Source organism: Podarcis filfolensis (assembly GCF_964270895.1).
Source record: "Podarcis filfolensis genome assembly, chromosome: 6".
Taxonomy (NCBI): domain Eukaryota; kingdom Metazoa; phylum Chordata; class Lepidosauria; order Squamata; family Lacertidae; genus Podarcis; species Podarcis filfolensis.
Genome location: NC_139609.1, coordinates 38,708,847 through 38,731,660, shown reverse-complemented (window position 1 = coordinate 38,731,660; position 22,814 = coordinate 38,708,847). Strand labels below are relative to the sequence as shown.

Below are 22,814 nucleotides of genomic sequence, written 5' to 3'. Positions count from 1 at the left end.
GATCCTGTTCGCAACCAGAGGTACCACTGTATATTTCAAAATTGCTTTTGTACTGGAAATGCTCCTCTATCTTTTACAATTGGACACTGTACCATTTGATAATGGCATTTTTGGACTCTTGAGTGTGGCTCTCCCCTTCTCTCCCCCCCCCCACCCCGTTATGTCATTCTGCTCTTGACCTCTATTGAGAATACAGGAATCCACTGGATAATTATCTACTATTATTGTAGATTATAGTAAATATATTTCCCTTGTCCCCTACTCCCAGGCTCAAGATGAAGAAAATTAATAGTGTATGGAGGTTTATTTCCACCATCTGCTTTATATTCTGAGGTTGCATAACATCAATTTTAGTTTTCTGTAAGAGTGCCATGCGCATTGTCATGAGTATAACGTTAGTCAAATTACATAGACTAAATGCTGAATCGTTTTAACATGTGGAACTAATTTTTTTCCTTCCCCACTCCCCTTCTTTGGCTTCAAAAAAAGTATCTTGATGACATTTTTGGTAGTTTTCCAGCTCTTCTTTACTCAGGGTAAATAGGGGTTTCGAAGAGGTTATGTCTAGAAATACAGTGTCCCAGTTGGGGCTTCAATCTTTTCCCCCTATGTTTTTAATGGTCTCAGTTTGGATGTCTTCAAGTAACTGAGCATAGCTTTGAGCAATTACACTATCCCATTGACGTCTATAAATAAAATAAAGCAGAGTGCAGAGAGCGTCTGCCAGCTCAGGTTCTTTCAGAAATAGAGCCTAGTGGAACAGCCTCTTACATTGGTATAATCTGTTGTGGTAATAATAACTTGCTGTTCACCCTTTTGGGATGTTTGGGCAAGGGTTTGATTGGCATAAGTCACTGCGAAAAGGAAGTGAAGGACTGATGTAATAAAGGTATTAAGAACTGGACAAACTTTCTCAAAGTCTCCTTTCCATCCATTTTGGTTTTGTTTTATTTCTAAGATTCTCTCCCAAATGCTAATTCCAGCTAAGGGTTTGAAAATCTGTTTAATGAAGATGCTAGGTTAAATATGCTTGCATGAGATACAGGTATATATGCTTTCTTAAGCAGTGCTGCAGTGGTCCAGCCAAGCTGCCTCTCCAGGATTCCTCTTTTCCTAGTTAAGATGCTCCCTGTCTTTTGTCCTCCCTCCTCTATTCCTTAGCAAACTCCGACCCCCATCAAAAGACAGAAAGCAAGTCATACAGGTGGATGTAGAAATAAGGGTTCTAACTAGCACTGAGTAAAAGAGACATTTACTCAGTCTCTTTTTTTTGCAATCAACCAAAACTAAAACCAGTCAACAAAACAACAGTTTGATAAAATATAACAATTCAGAGCAGCAAAAGCAAGCATCAAAACTAATTGGACCAAAACCAAAGAGAATACAACAGTCTTCAATTGGTGCCCAAGTTATATAGGTACCAAGAAGGACCTCTCTAGGGAGCACGAGCCTTAATTACAGTACTGGCTCAGAAAAGGACTTCTCTCCACTTCCTATATTCAAGGGATAAGGCAGAAAAGTGAATGGTATGAGTGGTCAGACTTTGCTCGTTTCAACTGTAGTTGGGAGGGGAAGTGTTTTGCCCCGTATTGGGAAATTGTTTCTGCTGCAGGGCTAGCTGTGTGTATGTTTGTGTACTTTCTTTAGTTTTGTAAAATGTCATAGGAAAGGGTTGACTCCTCTCCACCCCCAGCTTTGCTGCTACAGTGCAAATTATAGCATCACTGAGGCTGCCTTTAAGTAAAAATAAATAAATGTTTGATCTGATCACATGTAGTTTGGCCATGAGCCTAGTCAGGCTAGAGCTGCTGTTCCTCTTTTCCTCCCATCCCCACAAATGGCGATCTAGAATCAGCACAGATGCATGGAGCAGTATGCATTCTCAGATTTATTTAGTTATAAAAATTGTATACAGCTTAATGTAATGAACATCTCCAAGTGGTTTACATAGAAGTAATTAAAGCAGAACACCATTTAATAAAACTGAGCATTAAAAATTCATTACTTTTAAAATATTAAATACTTTTAAAATATTAAAAAGAGCCCATAATTAGAAAGTAGGAGTTGGTAAGAGTCTAGGTAAACTTGCATAAACCTAAGTTTTTGAGAGTTGTTTTAAGATGACCACTTCATGACCGAGGGTTGGTATTCCAAAGACTGGGTGCCATCGCTGAGAGAGCCCACTTTTGCATTGTCCCCAAGGGACAGACTGCTGGTTATAGGTCATCCATAAGAAAATCTTACAGCTGAGCTTGGTCTGTATCAGGGGACATAGTTCAGTTATATGTCCTTGTCCCAAGTTGTTTACAGCTTTAAATGTCAACAACAAACTAATTGACCTTGTACTATGTTGCTAGGCTGATTTACATTTTGATAAAACATATGGTACAGTTAGTTATAATATTAAGAGTTCACAATTTGCTGCTCATGGTGAGAGCCTGGATGGGTTCGAGAGTAGCAGTGAAGGTGCTCAAAAGACTGGAATGAGAGTCTGTTAGCACAGAGTGGGGCCCTCTCTCTGATTGAGAGCGGGGGAATGGGTTTCATTGCACCAAGTAAGAAACGGTGTGGGAACTGTTGATACGACCATTTGGTTCTTCAGTGAATTGAATGTCCTGTTTTCTTCATCCACGTATTTTGTTAAATTGGAATTTCTAATTGTTGTAGTTTAGGTTTTTTTGCTATATAATGGAGCTGTTTATTTGTTTGATGTTTATTGGACATACTTTGATGGATTTTATAATTCTGTTTATTGCTTTCTCCCTGTATATTATTATTTTACTTCATTGTTCCCCGCTCTGGAATCGACAATATTCAATGAAGAGTGAATTATAAGTACTTCAGATAAATGTATAAATAAACCCAGCAGTTTTGTATATGCCATTCATGTTTAAACACGAATCAATGATGGTAATTTGTCAGATATTCCACATACAGTATAGATAAATTTGCGTATGCCACATTTTCACAGTGTGATGCAAAGTGCATGCAGAACTGCACTGCATTATCCATATCAAAGGGCCCAACTACATATAACTCCAATCATGCTGCTTGCAATCACACAATTTTTCCTTCATTTAATTACAGGAACCATGGGGAGAGAAGATAGAACATTTCAATGATCACAGTATTCATGTGCTGCTGTTAGGTAGCAAAAATTAAGATTTGAAGCAAACATTTTCATAGTGGAAAATTTTATACTTATTTTTTCGACTCAAACTCTCACTTGAAAACATAAGCTAAGTAACCAAACAAGTGATTATCGGTATTCTTTTTTCCTAACTATATTCATTATTTTTAAATTTTTTTAAAAAAGATATTTATTAAAGTTTTACAAAAACATACATTTAAAAAGGTCATATAAAAAGAACGAAATACAGAAAAAAAACATAGAAAAATACATAAAATAGAAAAAAGAAAAATGAAAACAATTCCATTTTTTGTAACCCTAACTCATTATCTTATTTCCTTGGCCTCCTCACACCTCCCCTTTTTGTATCCCCATTTAAATAATCAAATCAGCAAATCCTTACCCTCTTTCGTTTATCTTAACTCTGTATCTTAACATATTATAACTCTATATTTTCATCCATTATCAATTCAATTTTGCATACTCTTGTTAACTTTGTTGCTAATGCCACTTATTTTCAATCCAACATCATTTTAACATTCATTAATTTTACAGTGTTTCTGCAGATAGTCTTTAAATTTCTTCCAGTCTTCTTCCACCAACTCTTCTCCCAGGTCTCTATATTCATTATTTTTAATGCTTCTTCATAGATCTGTAAAAGCTCAGGTTAAGGGCTAGCTTCGTATTATGGATAGAAACCTCAGTGTTAGCTAAGAGGTTATTTCTTTGTTTCCTTTGATGTCCAGATATTCAGCAATTTGTGAGTGGAAAAGAAAATGCAGTTCATTTTGCATCAAAATGACACCTTTAATGTATTTTCTTCTGATGTTAAATTAGCTTCTCTAAATTGGGTGGGGTGGGAAAGGTTTGTTTGTAGTCTTAGAAACTGATCAGAGCTTTTAATAAAAGGGATAGAATGAGAGGAAGTTTCAGTGTTGGGCTTTTTCATAATAGTTGTATCTTGCCTTTTTAATCCTTTTAGGCTCACTGGGACTTGTAAACTCAGAAGATTTACTGCCGCCCTCTCCAGGGGTGGCCTTAGCATTAAGAGTTCAAATTTCTTAAATTCCTGAAGTCCCCAAGAGGGAAAGGAATAAGAGAAAGTGACAGTCATAAGCTCAGTGGAACAAAACGTAAGATTATTCCACAGTGTTTTCTGTGACCAAGGATATGTCTTCCCTGAATGAGGGCAAGAGGAGTGCTGAGGATAGAATTTGACCTGCCAAACTGCTGCTTATATCTTTACTTGCTTAGATGCTACATCTAGTTCAGATAAAGCACTTGCATCCTTAGCTGTGAATCGCTCTTTTTGCTACAGCTCTGTGATATTTGGATGGAGGGTGGTACAGTGGTACCTCGGGTTAAGAACTTAATTCGTTCTGGAGGTCTGTTCTTAACCTGAAACTGCTCTTAACCTGAGGTACCACTTTCGCTAATGGGGCCTCCCGCTGCCGCCACGCCACTGCTGTACAATTTCTGTTCTCATACTGAAGCAAAGTTCTTAACCCGAGGTACTGTTTCTGGGTTAGCGGAGTCTGTAACCTGAAGCGTCTGTAACCCAAGGTACCACTGTATATAAATTGAATAAGCTAATAAACTAAAACTCTGTAAAGCACTGCACACAAAGTGTGGCGCTCAAAGAACTAAACCAGACAACAAAATTAATATGACGGGGTTTTGAATCTGTTGTTGCTCGATGTAGTCAACAATACGTTTTATCTTTTAGAATAAGGTGCTTGGAAAGCAATTTAATCTTAATATTAACACATATAGCACACTTAGGATCAAATTACTGCTGTGCTTTGGCAGTGGGTTACACTCCCACCTTAGTTAAATGTACTGTACTTGGTTTGTTCCTTTTCCATTTCCCCCCAAAAATGCTCTTTACCATTTGTCTTTGGTCCCATATTTCTTTAAATGAACTCATTGTTGGCTTTGCCTGTATGCCTATGATTGAAATGTATTTTTTAAGCAGTTGAGCTTAATTGTGATTTAAACTATTGGTTTAATATGAGTTTCCCAATTTGTAAAATTTATTTCCTGAACAAAAGAGTGCATATTATACAGTTGTGATTACAGTTAATACAGATTGGTCTGCAAGTAAATGAAGTTTTTATGATACAAGAAGCATTATCTAAAACAGGGGTCAGCAACCTAAAGACCATAGGCCAGAAGCGGCGCTTGGAGGTCATTTGACCAGCCCATGAGCTGCCCCGCTTGCGCATGCGCTGTGCTAAGCCAGCGCGGCACGGGAACTTGCTTCTGCAGCGCCGGAAATCACATCTGCACACGCGCAGACGCTGGAAATGGTGGGCGCACGCACTCATGCATGCGCACAATCCAGCCCACAGATGGATCTCTGCGGGACTGATCCGGCCCAGGCAAGATAAACCTTGCCAACCCCTGATCTAAAACCTCTGACCAGGAAGCACAGATGTATTTTTGTGCTACATAATTATAGCTGCTTAGAGCAGAGAGGAGGAGCCTGTAGCCCTCCATTTGCTGCTGGACTCCAGCTTCCTTAACCACTGACAATTGGCAATGTTGTCTGGGATTGATGGGAGTTGGAGTCCAAGGGCATCTGGAGGACCACAGGTCCCCCACTCCTAGCTTGCCAGCTACAGAAGGAGGTGGGAGCATTGTAAAATGAAAGTAATTCAGATTGGGTTTGCATTCTCTTATCACTTATGTGAAGACAAGAGCCACACTCTTGGTTAAGCATGCTATATGGTAGCTCTTTGAATAACTGTGTTTCTACATGACATGAAAAATAAGTATTCATGCTATTTTGTTGGTAGTTTTGAATATTCATAATTTGGCAGAATAATAAATGGTACATATGGGTATTTAGTTACATGATATAGGCATATTAACAATATAAATTTATGAGCCTATAGAATAAAACAAAATTCTAAGTTTAGAAAGTGTAGAAAATAAATGGGGAAAATGATCATAACCTTGTTTCCGTGGAAGTAATCTTTTTTTCTTTCAAAATACATATGTATTATGTAAAGCAGTCGTGACACAAATATAGTTACTTTGCCTATACTTCTCTACTGATAAGAATAATAAATTTCTGTTTTGGCTTTGTACACAACTCTTTTCTAATTTGACCAATCTCTGTATACAGATGTCTGCGGGGGGGGGGGATGCTCCTTTGCACTCTAAACCATTTCCTCCAAACAGACTTCAAAGGGGCTCCTTGTAACTCCCAATTAGCTGATCAGCTGTTACAATAACCTCCTTTGGAGCTGGCAGTGCCAGCCAGCTGATTGGTGCAGTAAATGTGTCTTAAGAAGAGGTTGCTGTAACCATCAATCAGCAGATTGGCAGTCTTGGCAACCTCCCTTAAACATTGACTCTAAACTGCTTAGAGCCTATTTTGGCATTAAGTGGAACAACAACAACAACAACAGGTGATTGACAGATAGGCATTCCTGCTCACCTGTCAATGTTTGCCTGCAGCTTCAGTTCTCCACCATCAGCCCAAAAGTAGGAAAGATAGATTGTTCTCAGGAGATGTTTGGCTTGTTACATGCATCCACTGAGTCCAAGATCCCCCTTCCTATTGCTTTGGGAACAGCCCATCACCAATAGTGAGATGGTTACTGAAGGCCCTTGATGACATTGGCTCAATGAAAGCTATGTACTGTCTCCTTTCTGCCCAAGCCAAGCCTTCTTAAGATCTTTGGGGGCAAGGATAGCCTGAGCAGATGCCTGCCTCTGGGCTGGGAGCTAAGGTTGGATAGGCTTCCTCTCAGTAACCCAGTAGAAGCTTTGATTATTGTTTTGTAGGTAAGGGTTATCCACTTCTAAAACCTCTTAGCCTCCCTCACTGCTGCTGACCCAGATGTAGGAAAGATAAAGGAGAAGACCAGCAAGACATAGACTGGAGAATGTGAGCAAGAAGGGAGGGTGCGAGCGGAGCTGGTTTGTGTGCTGATGTGTGTGAGTAATATATAAATAATTTAGTTTTGTCTCTCCGTAAGGAGCCTTCACTTTTTCCGTGCCGTTCCCTTCAACAACATGTATGTATACAGTGGGAAAAGGGAGGTACAGAATGCTGCTGCTCCTTTTCCCCCACAGGAGTCCCAAAGCAAAGCCCGTTGAGTATAAGTGAAATCTAGACAGGCTCCTAATGAAATTTAGAATGAGAATTTTTTTTTTTAAATAAAAAAAACCTTTTTGAAAAAGCTGCATTGCATTAAATGTATGGTATATGTAAACAATTACTTTATTTGGGGAAAGCCATGTTTGAAATGTGAAGCATAGCTATTTTAAATTCATACCACTTGCACTCAATGTCAGGCACTCTGGATGCAATATCCTATATATTTCCACAAAACACAAACATCTGTTTAATTTAATTATGGAAGCGTATGTGTTTTTAATGAAACTGCTGTGGTTTTTCCGTCTCTTATTACCATAATTCTTTTATTCCTTAATCTTCTCTTTTATATTACCTGTTCCGTATGTAGCTGCTTTTTTCACCTAAATACGCTCAGTCACTGATATTATACCGATGTGTCTAATCAATCTTTCTTAATTTTATTACAGCGGATATTCAACTCCTTTGTGTACACGGAAAAAATTTCAAATGGAGAAAGTGAAGTTCAGCAGGTAAGAATTCCTTTGCTGATCAGCATTATATGGCAGTAACACTATACTGTAGTAGTAATCAACCTAAAATTTTATATCTGCAGTAGCTGGTTTCTGTTGTACTTTCGTATATGTCTGAAGTTATGCTCTTTGTATGTAAGTAGAAGTTTGATATATTTTGGCATAGGCAGATTTTAGCGCAGCTTACTATTTCATGAATTGCATGGTGTCCCCCCCCCCCACTTTAAAAAGAGATAATTGAGGTTTGACTCTGTCATTCTGCATCTCTCTCCCCCTTGATGCCTGTAGATGGCTGCATTCACACTAGACTAGGATTCTCTAGTAAAGTTTCTCTGAGTGGAGAAAACAGCATTCAAACCTCCTGAAGTGTAAATAAGACAAAACAAAACAAAGGCAGTTCATCTGGAAGCACTTTTGCTTGTCCTCTGCCTGCGGGGAGGAAAGCAGATCAAAGGATGATGGAATGAGCAGGGCCATGTGGGCCCACAGAGAAGGACCATTTGGAAGCAAAAAGCCCGCAGAAGAAACAAAAAGAAGATGTAACTGCGTCAATTATCCCAGTGCTGATGATAAACACAAGGGGCGGGTTACATGGCCTTCTACACTGCACTGATTAGAGCTGGCAAGGAGGTCACTGGGCTCTCTGTTTTCTGAAATTCTTATAGAAAGGATTTAAACTCCCCTCGTCCCTGTATGTTCCAAAGCATGCTAGGGCTTGTTCTAGGGTGTGTACCCATTCATATAGTGCTCCAGCTAGGCCTCTTGGGCTGAAGTGTCAACCTATGTGAACCGAGTTTTCCCTAGAAAACTTGGATCTCACATGCAGCTGAACATTGTGGGGAAACTGTACTGATTGCAGACCAGCTGACATTCCAGTGTTTGTCTGCCACAATTGATCTTCTCACAGTTGAACTCTGGCAAGCTTCTCTGCAACCCCAGAGTTTCTCAGATAGAGAGCCACTGGATTAGTGGCTATTGGGAAAAGAGTGGCAGTAGAAGAAGGCCCTTTCTTTCCTTTCCCCATGAGAAATCTCTCTTATGCATTAGTGTGAAGAGAAGAGAAGTGTTTTTAAAAGGGAAAATAGAGTTGATCGATCTTCCATTATTCTGTGGGGAAAGGAAAGATGCTGCCACTTAATTCTCATTTGTGTCTGGAATAGAGGCTACAATCTTAATCTAAAACAAGCACCCTTCTTTTCATATCAGCTTAGTTTTCAAACTAACAAAAACAACATTTAAAAGTTTTACCTTATTTCTCATTCCATATTTTACTGGTAATGTAAATTTAGTGTTTCTTTATTTAGTATGGTTTTATCCTACCCAACTCCTTTCTTTAAGGAGTTCAGGGCTGTTTACCTGGTTCTTCCCCACCCCATTTTATCCATACCACAACCTTGCAGAGTAGGCTAGGCTCAGATAAAGTGAATGGCCCAAACAGCTTCATACCACTGTTGAGATTTGTTTCTGGGTCTCCCTTGCCCTAGCTGGATCCTCTAACCACGCTTCACTGGCTATGTAAATGTGGAATACGTGCCCCATTGTAATTGTTACTAAGGCACGATGTGACATATATTTGGTGGTGGGAGAAGTGGACAGTTGTCAGGCAGAATGCAATACCTTTTCCATCCCTTTCACTGCTTAAGCCAGTGGGTTTCCAAAATTTGTTTTCCCGGAATCCCTTGGACGGTGTGCTGAGAAGTTTCCAAGCATCCCGTCATGTGTCAGTAGTACCCTTTCCCAATTACCATTAGGCAACCAGACTGCTTTCTCAAAACATAAAAAATGAACATAAAAAATGGAAATTGGCGGGGAAAATTCAATGAGACAAGAACGTTGTCATACGTCTTTAAAAAAACACCTCACAAAGTTTTGAAGGGAGAGTTGTATTAAGCAGCTGTGTTGGAATTCATTTGTAGATTTGACACTATCAGACTTGAGCTGAATAGAGACAAAGTGACTACTGCAGAAATTAATTTTCTCTGTTTAGGTGTTTGCATCTCAGTATCTTTTGCTCTCTGGATTGGATTGCATTCACATTTGTGCTTTGTGTAGTAATAGGACTTATCTGTCTTGTGCATTGCTTGCATTCTGGACTCACTTTGCAGTGTGTATATTCACGTCAACTGAGGATAACCCCAAGTTTATAGAGGTGGGATTTGACCCCCAAGTTCATGACACAAAAATGTCTTTTATCTTAATGGCACCAAAATTCTTTGTTGTTACATGCAGACTTAAAACAGAGTTTATTTAGTGATAGCAAGTAAGTTCTAGTAGTACTGTCATAGGCCTGGAGAACAGAGTTCAAGTCTTCACAGTGCTCACTTGGGTGGACTTGCTAGGCCTCACCAGCTTCACATGTCATTTTGAGGCATTACTTTCATATCAGGGTTCAAAATTAGCAGGCGCCAGGTGCATTTTGCACCTAAAGATTCCCCATTTGCGAGCACCTAAAAAGTCTGGGTGCCAGTTTTTGAGCCTGGCTGACACACAAGAATTACTGAAATGTATGTGCTTTGAAGCCTTGAAGTAATTGTTAAGGATAGACAATATGGAGTTTAACAATAAAGGGTAGAGTGTTTTGAAAACTGGAGTATGGTACCGATACTTTTATTGTCAACATCAAATTAAACTTGTATTAACAAGTTTATCTTCAGTGTATTTGAAGAAGTGTGCATGCACAATAAAGTTCATACCAAGAACAAACTTAGTTGGTCTCTTAAGGTGCTACTGGACAAATTTTTTTATATTTGTATTGACAATTTCTGCTAAAAATGTGATATTAACAATGTGTCACTTAACGTTAATTGTGTATTAATTCATGCTTAACAAAATAATAAATTAAAAGTTTTGCCAACCCCACCCCCTCCCAGTGGTGACTAGACATTCTGTTTTGGTGCTAACAACCCAGGTCCCAAAAGCCATTTGGCTCCTAGCTTTTCTAACCTAGCTTCTAACACTGCTTCATATGTACGCGTACCTGAAAGTCATTGAGGCTTACTTCTGAATAGACATGTATAGAATTGTGCTTTAAATGGGATAAACACACGTGTCTGTCCCCAAGTTCCTGGGAGGAAAAGTATTTTCAGTCATCAAATGGGTGATTTTGGCTGGCTGGCAGTGTAAGTAGTCATGGCTGGAGACTTATTGAGTAATGCTTGCTGCTTATACCAGCCTTGTAAAAATCAGTTGTCTGACCAAATTTTAGAAACTGAAATAAGATACTGTCAGGGAGAGTTGACGTGACAATGATGATGATGATACAGTAATTGCAAGTACCCTCTCAGTTGCTTGGTTATAAAAACAGCTACCACCAATTTTTTTTATCTCCAGTGAGCTTCTTGTTCTCCTAGAATCATAGAATTGGAAGGGGCCTCAAAGTGCAACCTTCTGCCACTGCAGCAAATCCTCTACAATGCCATCTCTAATTGGTGGCTATCTAGTCTCTGCTTAAACCTCTCATGCATCCATCACTTCTCAAGGCAGGCCTGTTTGGATGCTGTTCCGCTCATAGCATCTGGATGTTCCTCCTGTTGTTTAGTCTAAATCCCCTTCCTTGTTATTTGAACCCATCTCAGCATACTTAGTGTCAGAGGAAACAGTTGATAATACCAGGTCATATGAACTGGCTATAAATGAGTGTTCACATATTCATTTTAATTAACAGGTTTATCACCTTGGCTTCCATTGCTGGCTAAGTGGCAGTGAGCTATGATAACTGATAACATGATAATTGATAATAGTGTTACGAAGAGTATCAAGATAATTGGTATACCCTTCAAGGAGTACACTGCTATCAGCCAAGTGCTGTGTATTACATTACCATTAGTCATGCTTAGGCTCATGTTGACATTGTTCAGTAGTTCTCCGAGTTCAGTAGTTCTCTAGTTAACCATTACTGTTCAGGGCAATATTCAGTGTGAAGATTGGCTTTTGGAAGATACGGCTTAGAAATACTGGGCAACAATTTTGAGTTCCAATATATATTTGAAAAATTTTTTGAGAAAAACATTGATAGATTAGCGTGGTGCTGTGGGTAAAATATTTTTAGTGACAACAAGCTTGCTCCTTTTTTTAAAAAAAAAAACACAGATCCAAAACTGCTCTGTGGTAAAGTTCCTTTGTGGAAATACCAGAGAAGGTATCATTTATTTTCTGCTTTCTGCACACTTGATTTTTTACATTTCTCAGTGAGCCTTTGGCAAACATACAAATTCTTTATACACCCATTTTTTGCAATAGGAACCCATTTTTCGGGTATGACAGTGTTTTAATCACATGTGCTAGGCATTCCTGTGGTCCCGCTAAGATGGCAACCACTATGTGGAACTTATACCAGTGTAACTAGCTGGTACCCTTTGTTACTCAATCTAAAAACACAATAGCTACAGGGAGGGAGATAGATGTAGTATAACAACTGTGAAGACGATTTGAAAAGATCCCTAGCAATTCTGTCATCACCCATCAAATACACACCACTCCCAATAACACCCATGGGTTACCCATGTTTTGTGATGGCACAAACACTTCTCTTATGCACAAGCACAGCATCAATACCTTTTACAGAACAGAAGAGTTTGGAGAGTTTGGATTTGATATCCCGCTTTATCACTACCCGAAGGAGTCTCAAAGCGGCTAACAATCTCCTTTCCCTTCCTCCCCCACAACAAACACTCTGTGAGGTGAGTGGGGCTGAGAGACTTCAGAGAAGTGTGACTGGCCCAAGGTTGCCCAGCTGCTGCATGTGGAGGAGCGGAGATGCGAACCCGGTTCCCCAGATTACGAGACTACCGCTCTTAACCACTACACCACACTGGCTCTCAACAGGTGATGTCTCCTGTAGCTACAAGGTCTCTCTGAGGCTGTGCTCAGCTTGAACCCCTGTGAGTAGGTTTCCCCTCTGCTGCATTTCCAAGTTTATATCTCCCACTGCTGTTCACATTCACCTGATTTCTTTCCCCAGTGTTGCAGAAGGTTTTATCTGTGCACTTGCTGTCTTCTGTGTATGCTCTAAAGCCCCCTGATCTGTTCACACCACAATGGAATGACTGCTTCCATTTTCAAATCACGTGGAACCTGGTGTGAGTGCATCAAAGATAAATATTTCTCTAAAAGCAATAGAATGCAGATAGATTGCAGTTAATGTTGTGCGAACCTGTCTTTAAAAATGGTGGTGGGAGCATGCTAGAGGCGCAGCAAACAATGATGTGAAAACACCTTAAGGTAGGAGACCAAATTCGCAGGAAGCCTAAGTTGTAGCCTGCAAACAACCACTATTTTCCCACAGAGAATACCAGGGCCACACAAGGAAAGGTTTAACAATCCCAGCAAGCTACATGGAAGTAGCTGGAATATTCTGAACAGAAAACCCATAGCTGACACTAGGAGGAATGTTTGAGGCCTGCGTATCTTAATATTAAAAAGCAAATGGAAAACAGTTAGTTGTCATTTGGTGTGGATTGCCTTCCGCGATTCACTTATCTTGGATACATTGAGCTGCTTTGTCAGTGGTATGTTCTCAAACCAGCCTGTTCTGGCAGGAACTGGTTGCAGTTGTAGCCCAGGACAACTGGAGGCCTCCATGTTTAGGGAGGCTAACATAAACTAGCATGATAGCAATTGTCATTCCATTCGAATACTCGGTCCTTGAAAAGTGACTAATGCTGGGCACTTCAAAGGATGTATTTAGGTAAGATGTTTACAAACTATGCTTCTGGGAAAGAGATGAATCCCCTAATCCCAAGCTATTATGTTTGGTTTCACCCTTTTGAGTAGATAGTCTTATGAATTCAAGTTTATTGATCAAGTAGTCAGTTGAGAAAGAGAATGGACAATAGGTCTATTCTGTTACTACTTAAAAACGTATCCAGTGTGTGTTATTTCAGATTGAATTGTAACATTCCACATAACTAGTAGCCAGAATCTGACTGTGGAAACACATAATAGATTTGATTGTATCCCCCCCCCCCGCCCACTCCATTGATTCTTATGAGAAATCATTTTCTTTACCCTGGCTCTGAATGGCTCAACATTTAGGTGTGGTTGCAGGTGAGAAGGAGGTTTGAAGGGTATGGGATTCAGTCCTCCTCCAACCTGTCTACTCCTCCAGCCTATAGCTTTATGCCCGCAGAATGGCACTGGTAAAGCAGATATACTGGCATACTTCTCACATACCACAGTAGTGCTGATGTGACTTAATTTCTGCCAGTTTAACTTGGTTCTGCTAGTATAGCAGAGTTTCTGCCATATCTTATAAGGCAGACAATAGGCAGACAGTTCTAAAGCATAGGTGGCTCCTCAAGTATGTGAATGAACAGTATATGACACTTGTAGACGTGCATATTCCACAGATCAAAGTGGTCAAGCAGGCATGTATGAGACAAGGTGACCCTTCAAATAAACTCTTCCTAAGTCGTTTAGGGCTTTACATGTTAATAGTAAAACTTTGAACTCGGTCAAGTAGCAAAATGGCTGCCAATGCAGAACTTTGACCAGAGATGCAGTATGCTGGTAGGATCTCACTCCTGTCCGTGCAGAATAGTGCAGCATCATTATGTAATGCAGTTTCTGGACCAACCACAGTGGAAGTTCACATAGAGTATGTTGAGTAATCTAACTTTGAAGTTACCAATGCCTGGACGACTGTGATCAAGCTATCCCAGAAGCAGTCACAGTTGATGTACTAGCCTAAGCTGGTAAAAGGCTGTCCTAGCCCCCAAGGCCACCTGGGTCTTCAGTGACAAAGTTGGTTTCAAGAGCACTCCCAGACTGCAAACTTGCTTCTTCACATCTGATTTCTGACACTAGGACCGTACAAGTCAAGGTTATTACTAGTAGTTATAATTTATGGTAAAGTCAGTAGTCCTCCTGGATCCAGGTGATGTTTCAAAAACAAAACAAACTCTGTATTTGAAGGTACGTCCCATGGAGACAAAATCCTATTGCCATAAAGAATGGCCCTAGGATTGCTGCCAATTTTGGTACAGTGACGAAATGTCACAGAATATACACTCTAGGACTTTAATAATTGAAGGACATTTTTTAAAAGACCTATAATAAATATGGTAAAATATGCTATGAACATGAAAATAAAAATTTAAATATCCTGAGATACTTTTACCACTGTACATCCCAGATCACATAGTGTAGCCAAGACAACCTTCGTGTTGAAAACTTTGTGTGAATTTGAGAGCTAAAAGGATTATTGTCAAAGTAACTGTAAAATCTAGGCCTTTTTGAAACCATCTTGATTCTTTCAGAGACAGTCTCATCGGCTTTATTTGAAGGATAATGCCTTTCACTGCCATTTTCTGGGTGGTCTGCACACCACTTAAAATCATATGGGTTAAATTATACAATGGGTTTTAGAAGAAGGGGGTGGTGGTGGTGAGGTTTCTGGTAAAGCCTCCAATATATATTGCTTACACCACGGCCCTAGATGCATACATTAACTCTTAACAATATATAAATAAATGTCTAAACATTCTAAGTATTGTGACGAATACTTAGCTGTCAGAGAAGATAGATGAGGCCCCTATAGAGTATAACTACCATGGATAAAAGCTCAAGATTGAAAAGAGCAAGAGAGTAAGTGAGCACTTCTGTTTTAATAATAACTTGGCTCTTTAGTGCTAATGAATCATGAAGTACTGGAGGTTTATGTGTAGGGTAATATATACAAATGGATCGTATTAAAACAAATGCAGACAAATTGTAAGCAAACCTAATCCTCCATCAGCCATTCCTCTTATTGTTCATTAACTTCTTAACTGACACTCTAAAAGCATTTATTGCCAGTTTGTCAGCCGAGAGAATGTTTCTGGTAGGTTACTGATTTCATAATCACGTTTTTATAATGTAGAAAACGTACCAATTTTCTGCAACCCAAACAAATGAAAAAATACAACTGTGGCTTAAAGTTAAAAAAATGATTACTATGTTAAATTTTAATACTGTTTACTAAAACCTTAGACTTTATTCTTTAAAATTCAGAGTTGTCTGTCATTTGGAAGGGTATTTCCATCGAAGTCCTTCCACCCCTTTAATAGTAGGGAGCAAAGTCAGTATTGTAGGAGAGATTTAAGGAATAATGATGGGCGTACCCAGTAATAGAAAGATTCTCTGAGAAATCATGTTTCTGCTGCCTAGAGAATATAATACAAAGCTTGAGAGATGGGGGAAAGAGTATTATTGGCAACATATATAAAATAAGTAATTATGAAACATTTTGTTATGATATATGATATGATGAGGTGCGAAGGACTTGAAGTCAGGAAAGTTAATTCTGCTTTTCAAAATATACAGCAGCAGCAGAACTATGTAATTAATATCCACTCTCCGACAGCCTTCATGAAAATAACCTTGATTTATTCTACTCCAGCTAAGATGCTTTTCATATTACCGCACTTCCAGTTCCTCTCTGCTTCTGCATCAGACCTTGATATGCTAGGGATGCTTTCTTCTCTGACAGTATTCCCACTTGGCTTCTGGTGATTTCAACATTCATGTTGATAAACTCTCTGAAACAATGTAAGGGGTCTTAAAAATGGAACCCTAGGCTCTAATACTTTGCCTTCTGTACCACCAAGGCAGCATGTCTCCTGAAGGAATGACAGTCTGAATTGTACTATCCAAATGTGGAGCATCGACAACATTACAAGCCTCTGGTCAGGTGACTCAGGGAGACTGCAGCTCCACCTTGTCCTATAAATCTTCAGCTCTGGAGACAGCTTTTCAATCTGTGCAGCATCTCGCAGCAAAAAGGCCCTGCTCACCACACTTACCCCACACTCTGCCTCTGGAATGCGGCTGTTTACTTCCTTCAAGATGCACTGCTTTCTTCTAACATTTGGCTCTTAAGCTGTTGCCTCTGGAACTTCACCTTTTCTTTTCTTTTTTACTTGTCCTAGAGATTGCGGTGCTTGCTTCTAGCCCCATCACACTAATGGCTTTCTCACTCCTGACCTTTGGGGATCTGAACTTTTTACAACTTGCATTCCTGCTGCTCGGTGGACCCTGACATAAAGTTGTCTTCTGTCCCCAGCTGCTCCCTTTCACTTCCACTGTTGGAGCAAATACTCCTCTCCGTGGCATGGACATTGTCTTGCTCTTGCTTCCTTTAAGAATTGCTCCTCAAAGAATCTCTCACTGTTGCTGCGGAATTTATCCTGACAATCACCTTTTCAGTATTTCCATTATATCTGCTGTCCCCAAATCTATTGAGGTTCCTTGAGGTTTTCGCCTTGGTTGTCTTCTAGTCTCTCTTTACCCACAGCTTTGAGTGCCATCTATTTGCTGATCATTTTAATCACTTCCGAGGTGATTCTTAAGCCAGCCTAGGACCTAGGTCAGCCTGCTACCCTTTACACATTCTCCACTATTGGGAGTTAGCTGGCATTGGTCTGTGAACTCCTTTCTTGCTACTTGACAGGTGACTTTCAACCCAAAACTTATTTCTGCTGTTCCGTATGGACTAGTAGCAGGTCCCCCGCCTTTGAGCAAGACTTTGTGGATGGCAAGAACTTCCTTTCAACTACAAAAAAGTCAACAAAGGATAGTTAAAGAAACCAAGATAGTTCAGGAAAAGAAGGCACATTATTGGCACATTAAAAAGAGACATACAGGCATTCTAATTAATTACTATTAAAAGGGAATCAAAGCTACTATCTTAAAGCATACAGGAGAATAGTGACTTAACATGTAAGTATATAGAACAAAAAAAAAAGGATTCAAGATGGCGGCACGGCAGGGAGCTGCATAAAGAGACTCAGCGCTGCTCCTCCAAAAAAGGTTTTATCTGCTATTTTTAAAAGGTTTTTTTAAAAAAAAACAAAAAACAAAACAACAATTTTAACTTTAGAACAAAAAACAAAAACAGGCCTGTTCCGCTACTGGCTACAGGCGGGGTGTCGAATTAATCTGACCAGTCAAGATGATAGTCTATCAAAGAGAATTCCTTCCTTTGTGGAGGTAAAATTCCTTATGATAATACCCCTATTATAACCCCACCATGGGATGAAAATATTTTGGGGCTTATCTGAAGTTCTTGCTAATGATGCACTTGTACATAAACTTCAATAATAATAATAATAATTTATTATTTATACCCCGCCCATCTGGCTGGGCCTCCCCAGCCACTCTGGGCGGCTTCCACAGAAACCAAAAATACAGTAAAATATCACACGTTAAAAACTTCCCTGAACAGGGCTGCCTTAAGATGTCTTCTGAATGTAAGGTAGTTGTTTATTGCTTTGACATCTGCTGGAAGGGCGTTCCACAGGGCGGGCGCCACTACCGAGAAGGCCCTCTGCCTGGTTCCCTGTAGCTTTGCTTCTCGCAATGAGGGAACCGCCAGAAGGCCCTCGGCGCTGGACCTCAGCGTCCGGGCAGAATGATGGGGGTGGAGACGCTCCTTCAGGTATACTGGACCGAGGCCGTTTAGGGCTTTAAAGGTCAGCACCAACACTTTGAATTGTGCTCGGAAACGTACTGGGAGCCAATGTAGGTCTTTCAAGACCGGTGTTATATGGTCTCGGCGGCCGCCCCCAGTCACCAGTCTAGCTGCCGCATTCTGGATTAGTTGTAGTTTCCGAGTCACCTTCAAAGGTAGCCCCACGTAGAGTGCATTGCAGTAGTCCAAGCGGGAGATAACCAGAGCATGCACCACTCTGGCAAGACAGTCCGCAGGCAGATAGGGTCTCAGCCTACGTACCGGATGGAGCTGGTAAACAGCTGCCCTGGACACAGATTTGACCTGTGCCTCCATGGACAGCTGTGAGTCCAAAATGACTCCCAGGCTGCGCACCTGGTCCTTCAGGGGCACAGTTACCCCATTCAGGACCAGTGAATCCATCACACCTGCCCGCCTCCTGCCCCCCAAAAACAGTACTTCTGTCTTGTCAGGATTCAACCTCAATCTGTTAGCCGCCATCCATCCTCCAACCGCCTCCAGACACTCACACAGGACCTTCACCGCCTTCACTGGTTCTGATTTAAAAGAGAGGTAGAGCTGGGTATCATCTGCATACTGATGAACACCCAGCTGAGACTGAGAACGTCCTGTGAAAAAGGGAAGTAACATTTTAAAGAATTTGTTAGAAAGTTTTACCATGACTGCTGATCTGGATTCTTGATCTGAGTTGATCAGAAAGGCAAAAATAGTGGCAAATATTTTGCATGCACACCAGGAATGAAGGACAGGTTTGATTGGAACCTTTAGCTCTGTCTGTGCAGCTTTTATAGTGAAGATGGATACAGAAAATGTACAAAATACTCAAATATTCAAAATACATCTATGATTCCAAAGATGTAACAAGTGTATTTAGGGAAATGCTCAGGAAAAAAATAATAAAAATAAAATTGGTAGTAAATTTAAGGTGGCTGATCTGTTAAGTGGAATATGTTGTGAGAAAGAGTTATTGTGTCATAATAACTACACCCATCCATGATCATTGACAGAAAATACATATTGAAACATCCATATGTACAAAGTAGGTTTGAGCATTCTGTTAACTTACCGTATTTACTTGAATGTAATTCGCACCTTTTTTGGCCAAATTTGCAAAAATTGTGGTGCACATTAAATCCAGTGGTGGATTAGATTTGTGTAAATCCATTATTGTGTTACTTTTGCTACATATGCCTCTCTCTCTTTCAGCAATAAAGCAGTGTTAGCTTTATGTTTATGTTGTGGATTGCTGGGTCCTCCTTAGAAGCAAGTGGATGTGTTCTTGCTGTGTCGCAGTTTGAGACATTCTCATACGGGCAACCCCTGATTCATGAGGGGGTTGCGTTCCGGGCCATTGGGTGCGACGGCCATTGGGTGCGACGAGTGTCCTGCCTTCTTTTCCGGCCACTTCCGGGTCACCACGATGCACGAGTGCAGGGTCGCGCATCAGTTGAACACATATAAATCGGTCATTGCCTGTAGTTTCAGATGGCCTTCGTTTGGTTTAAGCTGCAGAGGAAATAGCGTCTCTTTGGTGCAAAGTTATCCTGTAGGACGTTGCTAAATGTGCAGACCCATTAAAAAAAACCAACATACACAAGTTCATCTGTTTGCTGAAGATTTGCTAGGATATGCAGGGAGAGATAACTGAGAGGGCAACCTCTTTGATACATATTTCAGAAGTAGCTCTTAGTAATTTTACATGCAGCAACTTGTATAAGTCTGCTTGTGAGAAGGGTCAGGAAGTGTCACTGTTGTATAAACAAGCCACCAGTGCAGGCTTAACTGTAGCTCTAAGGAAGGTGTTAGCATTGTATCATATGGAAAGAAACAGCTGATAGATAGCAGGCATTCCCATAGATCTCCTGTTTGTAATTCAACCTGTCATCAGATAGGGGATGAGGCTGCTTCCTAAATCCAACTATGAGTTAAGAGAGGATATCAGATACAGCTTGGCAATGGAACATACAAAATAGTTTCTGGAGAGGATATAATAAAATTTCTGTGATTGTAGCAAACTCCCTAGTTTGAATTATACAGGACAATGGCTAGCAGTATCAAGCCACTTAGGAGGCTATGGGTGACAATAGAGGATATATTCATTAGGGTTTTGTGAATGACAAACCAGGACTATAGATTGGAAGGGTATGTTTGTCTCTTGTTGTGCTAAATTCTTTGCAGCTCTCCAAAGTCTGCTGTTTTAAATTAACAAATGAATTATTATTATTATTATTATTATTATTATTATTATTATTATTATTGGAATCATGCAGTTTTAACTCCTGCTACATCAAGTGTCATTATATAAGTGTTGGCTTAATTTATGCATGTTTTGAATACAATTTTATAGCATACAAATTTTACAGCTGGCATCAATAAAGCATGCTCTGAAGCGTTTTTTAATTCTCAACCAGTGAGGAGGCAAGGAGTGGGGTGGAGGAGAGAACATCAGAGAGAGTTTAGCATTAAAAGGAGCTTTTAAAGCTCAAGGGGTAAATGCAAATGAGTAAGCTGTCTCTGAGGAAATGGAGAGATTCACTGATGTTATGAAGAAATATTGTAAATAGGACCAGCAGCATTTGATGTGCTTTTTACACATGGGTATAAATATGCAAACAGGTGTTATCCATGTATGCTTAGTAACCAAACTCTGGCTCCCAGATCCCATTGTTAGTGCAAGGGATAGCAGCCATCTTGGCAGGAATGTGCCATGACTTATTATTTTGGGAGCAAGAAGGGGAAGGGGAAGAATAGAGGAGAGAGTAGGGATGGGAAAGCACTTTTGTTTGTTGGGCCATATCAAAAGGTGGCCAGCCCTCTGCTAATGCCTCGTGCCCGTTTTAAGGGGTACACAAGGAGTTGCAGGTGCAGTGTTGCACCTGTCATATGCTGCAGCTTCTGCGTGAATCACATAAACTAGAGTAATGTGTTGCACTGGGCTATTAAGTTTATTGTTTGGTTTATTCTAATAAAGGCCACATGATTTGTATTGTCAGGAGGGCTAACAGATTTATCTGGCATGTATGCCAAGTTGGTGCTATCAGCCAGATCTACTAATATATATGACAATTTTCCTACTGAGAAAAACTGATTCTGCAGCTTTGGTATTTTCCAATAAAATGTGGAGGATGGAATACTTTATATTTCATAGTGTAAAGGGGAAAAACTCACCCAAAAGCAATTGGTTTGTGCAGGGAAAAACAGAGAAACCTCCTCAGCATTACCTCCTCACTGACAATTGAGACCAATTTAATGGTGTTAGACTCATAGCTTAGTTGGGACTATTAGCAGTCCTCTGGTGTGTTAGTAATAAATCATTCTACAATGCCAATTAGGTATAATTCTACAAGTCATTTCATTTGAACAACATTCTGTTAAAAACTATGTTCCTTGGAGACCTGTAATTGAGCTGTAGTATTTGATGGAAACAATTGAGGCAAAGTCACTTCTCTTATCAGTGTAGGCCTCATTATTCATGTAAGGAAGTAAATCATGATGAAATGACCTGTTATTAATAGTTAGGAAGGACATTTGTCAGTCTCGGAGACTAATGAACAGGCCAATTATGTATTTCAGGAATCCATACACAAATTGAGTTGTGTTTTCAGGTTGTTCCTTTAGGTGGAATATGGTATGTGTAAGTAAGGGGTGATCGAGGGTGTTGAAAGGCAGCCAGTTAGACATTACTAATTAAAGAACTTTATCTGCCTCCGAAGGCAAGAATGCATTAAAATATGATATTGAACATTTTGCTGTGAGCTGTAAATTGTTAAAAGATTATTCTCTTTCTTGATTTAGGCTGCAAGCTGGAGGTAGCTTCTTGAAAGAATTATGAAGAAAACTTGAAATATGCTCTCTCTCACATACACATGTATACACAAATATAGATATATAATTATATACACACACACACACACAACCACACACACACAATATCTTGGGATTTCTGTTTCTGATTCCTGTTTTTAACAGGTTGCTTACAGATGTGGCTCCATGTAAAACAGGATGTGTAAAAGGAAGCCAGTTAAAGAAGAGGCACATCCTGTTTTAGGGGTAAAGAGCTACTGTTTCCGTTTTGGCACAACAGCAGCTATTCCACTTATGCAGATGATGCTACTCTATGTGTCCCCTTATAGCAAATTAGCATAGGGGAATAGTTCTCTGGTTCATAGCACTGATTGCCGAGAAAAACACTATCTGGAGCATAAGCTGAGGGTCAAGCATGATAATAGAATTGTATTCAGCGTATTGCAAAACTACATTTACATATGGGTTTTCAATATGTATAGTAAAGACATATTGAGAACATTTATACACACATCTGGTTTGGGGGCCCCTAGAATGTAACTCTTATTATACTTCTAAACCGTTTCATCCCAGTTAATATGGCACTAGAATTATGTGTAGGTTTTCAGCAAATCTCTATCATGCATCCTTCAAGTGACCATAACATATAGGTCTTCTAGATCAGTTTTTTCATTGTGGATGAGTGCATTTTTGGGACTCCGTAAACATGCCTGTGGAAAATTTCAATTTTATTACCACCATGACAAAAGGATATCTTATCAGCCTAAATTTACAATGCTACTAGAATACAATAGGGTAGCTTAACTACTGCTT

The 22,814-nt window shown here is 39.9% G+C and overlaps 1 protein-coding gene across 3 annotated transcripts in view; it reads left to right on the top strand.

Moving 5' to 3' along the window:
- The window catches only part of CACHD1 (cache domain containing 1), a 123,586-nt gene that overhangs the window by 36,946 nt on the left and 63,826 nt on the right, over window positions 1-22,814 (top strand). For all 3 annotated transcript variants that reach the window (XR_014549766.1, XR_014549767.1, XM_083621096.1), the window contains exon 2: window positions 7,688-7,750. Coding sequence is in view for 1 of the 3 variants with exons in the window: in XM_083621096.1 (XP_083477222.1) it covers window positions 7,688-7,750 (63 nt within the window). In the remaining 2 variants the exon portion in view is untranslated. The remainder of the gene's footprint in view (window positions 1-7,687; window positions 7,751-22,814) is intronic.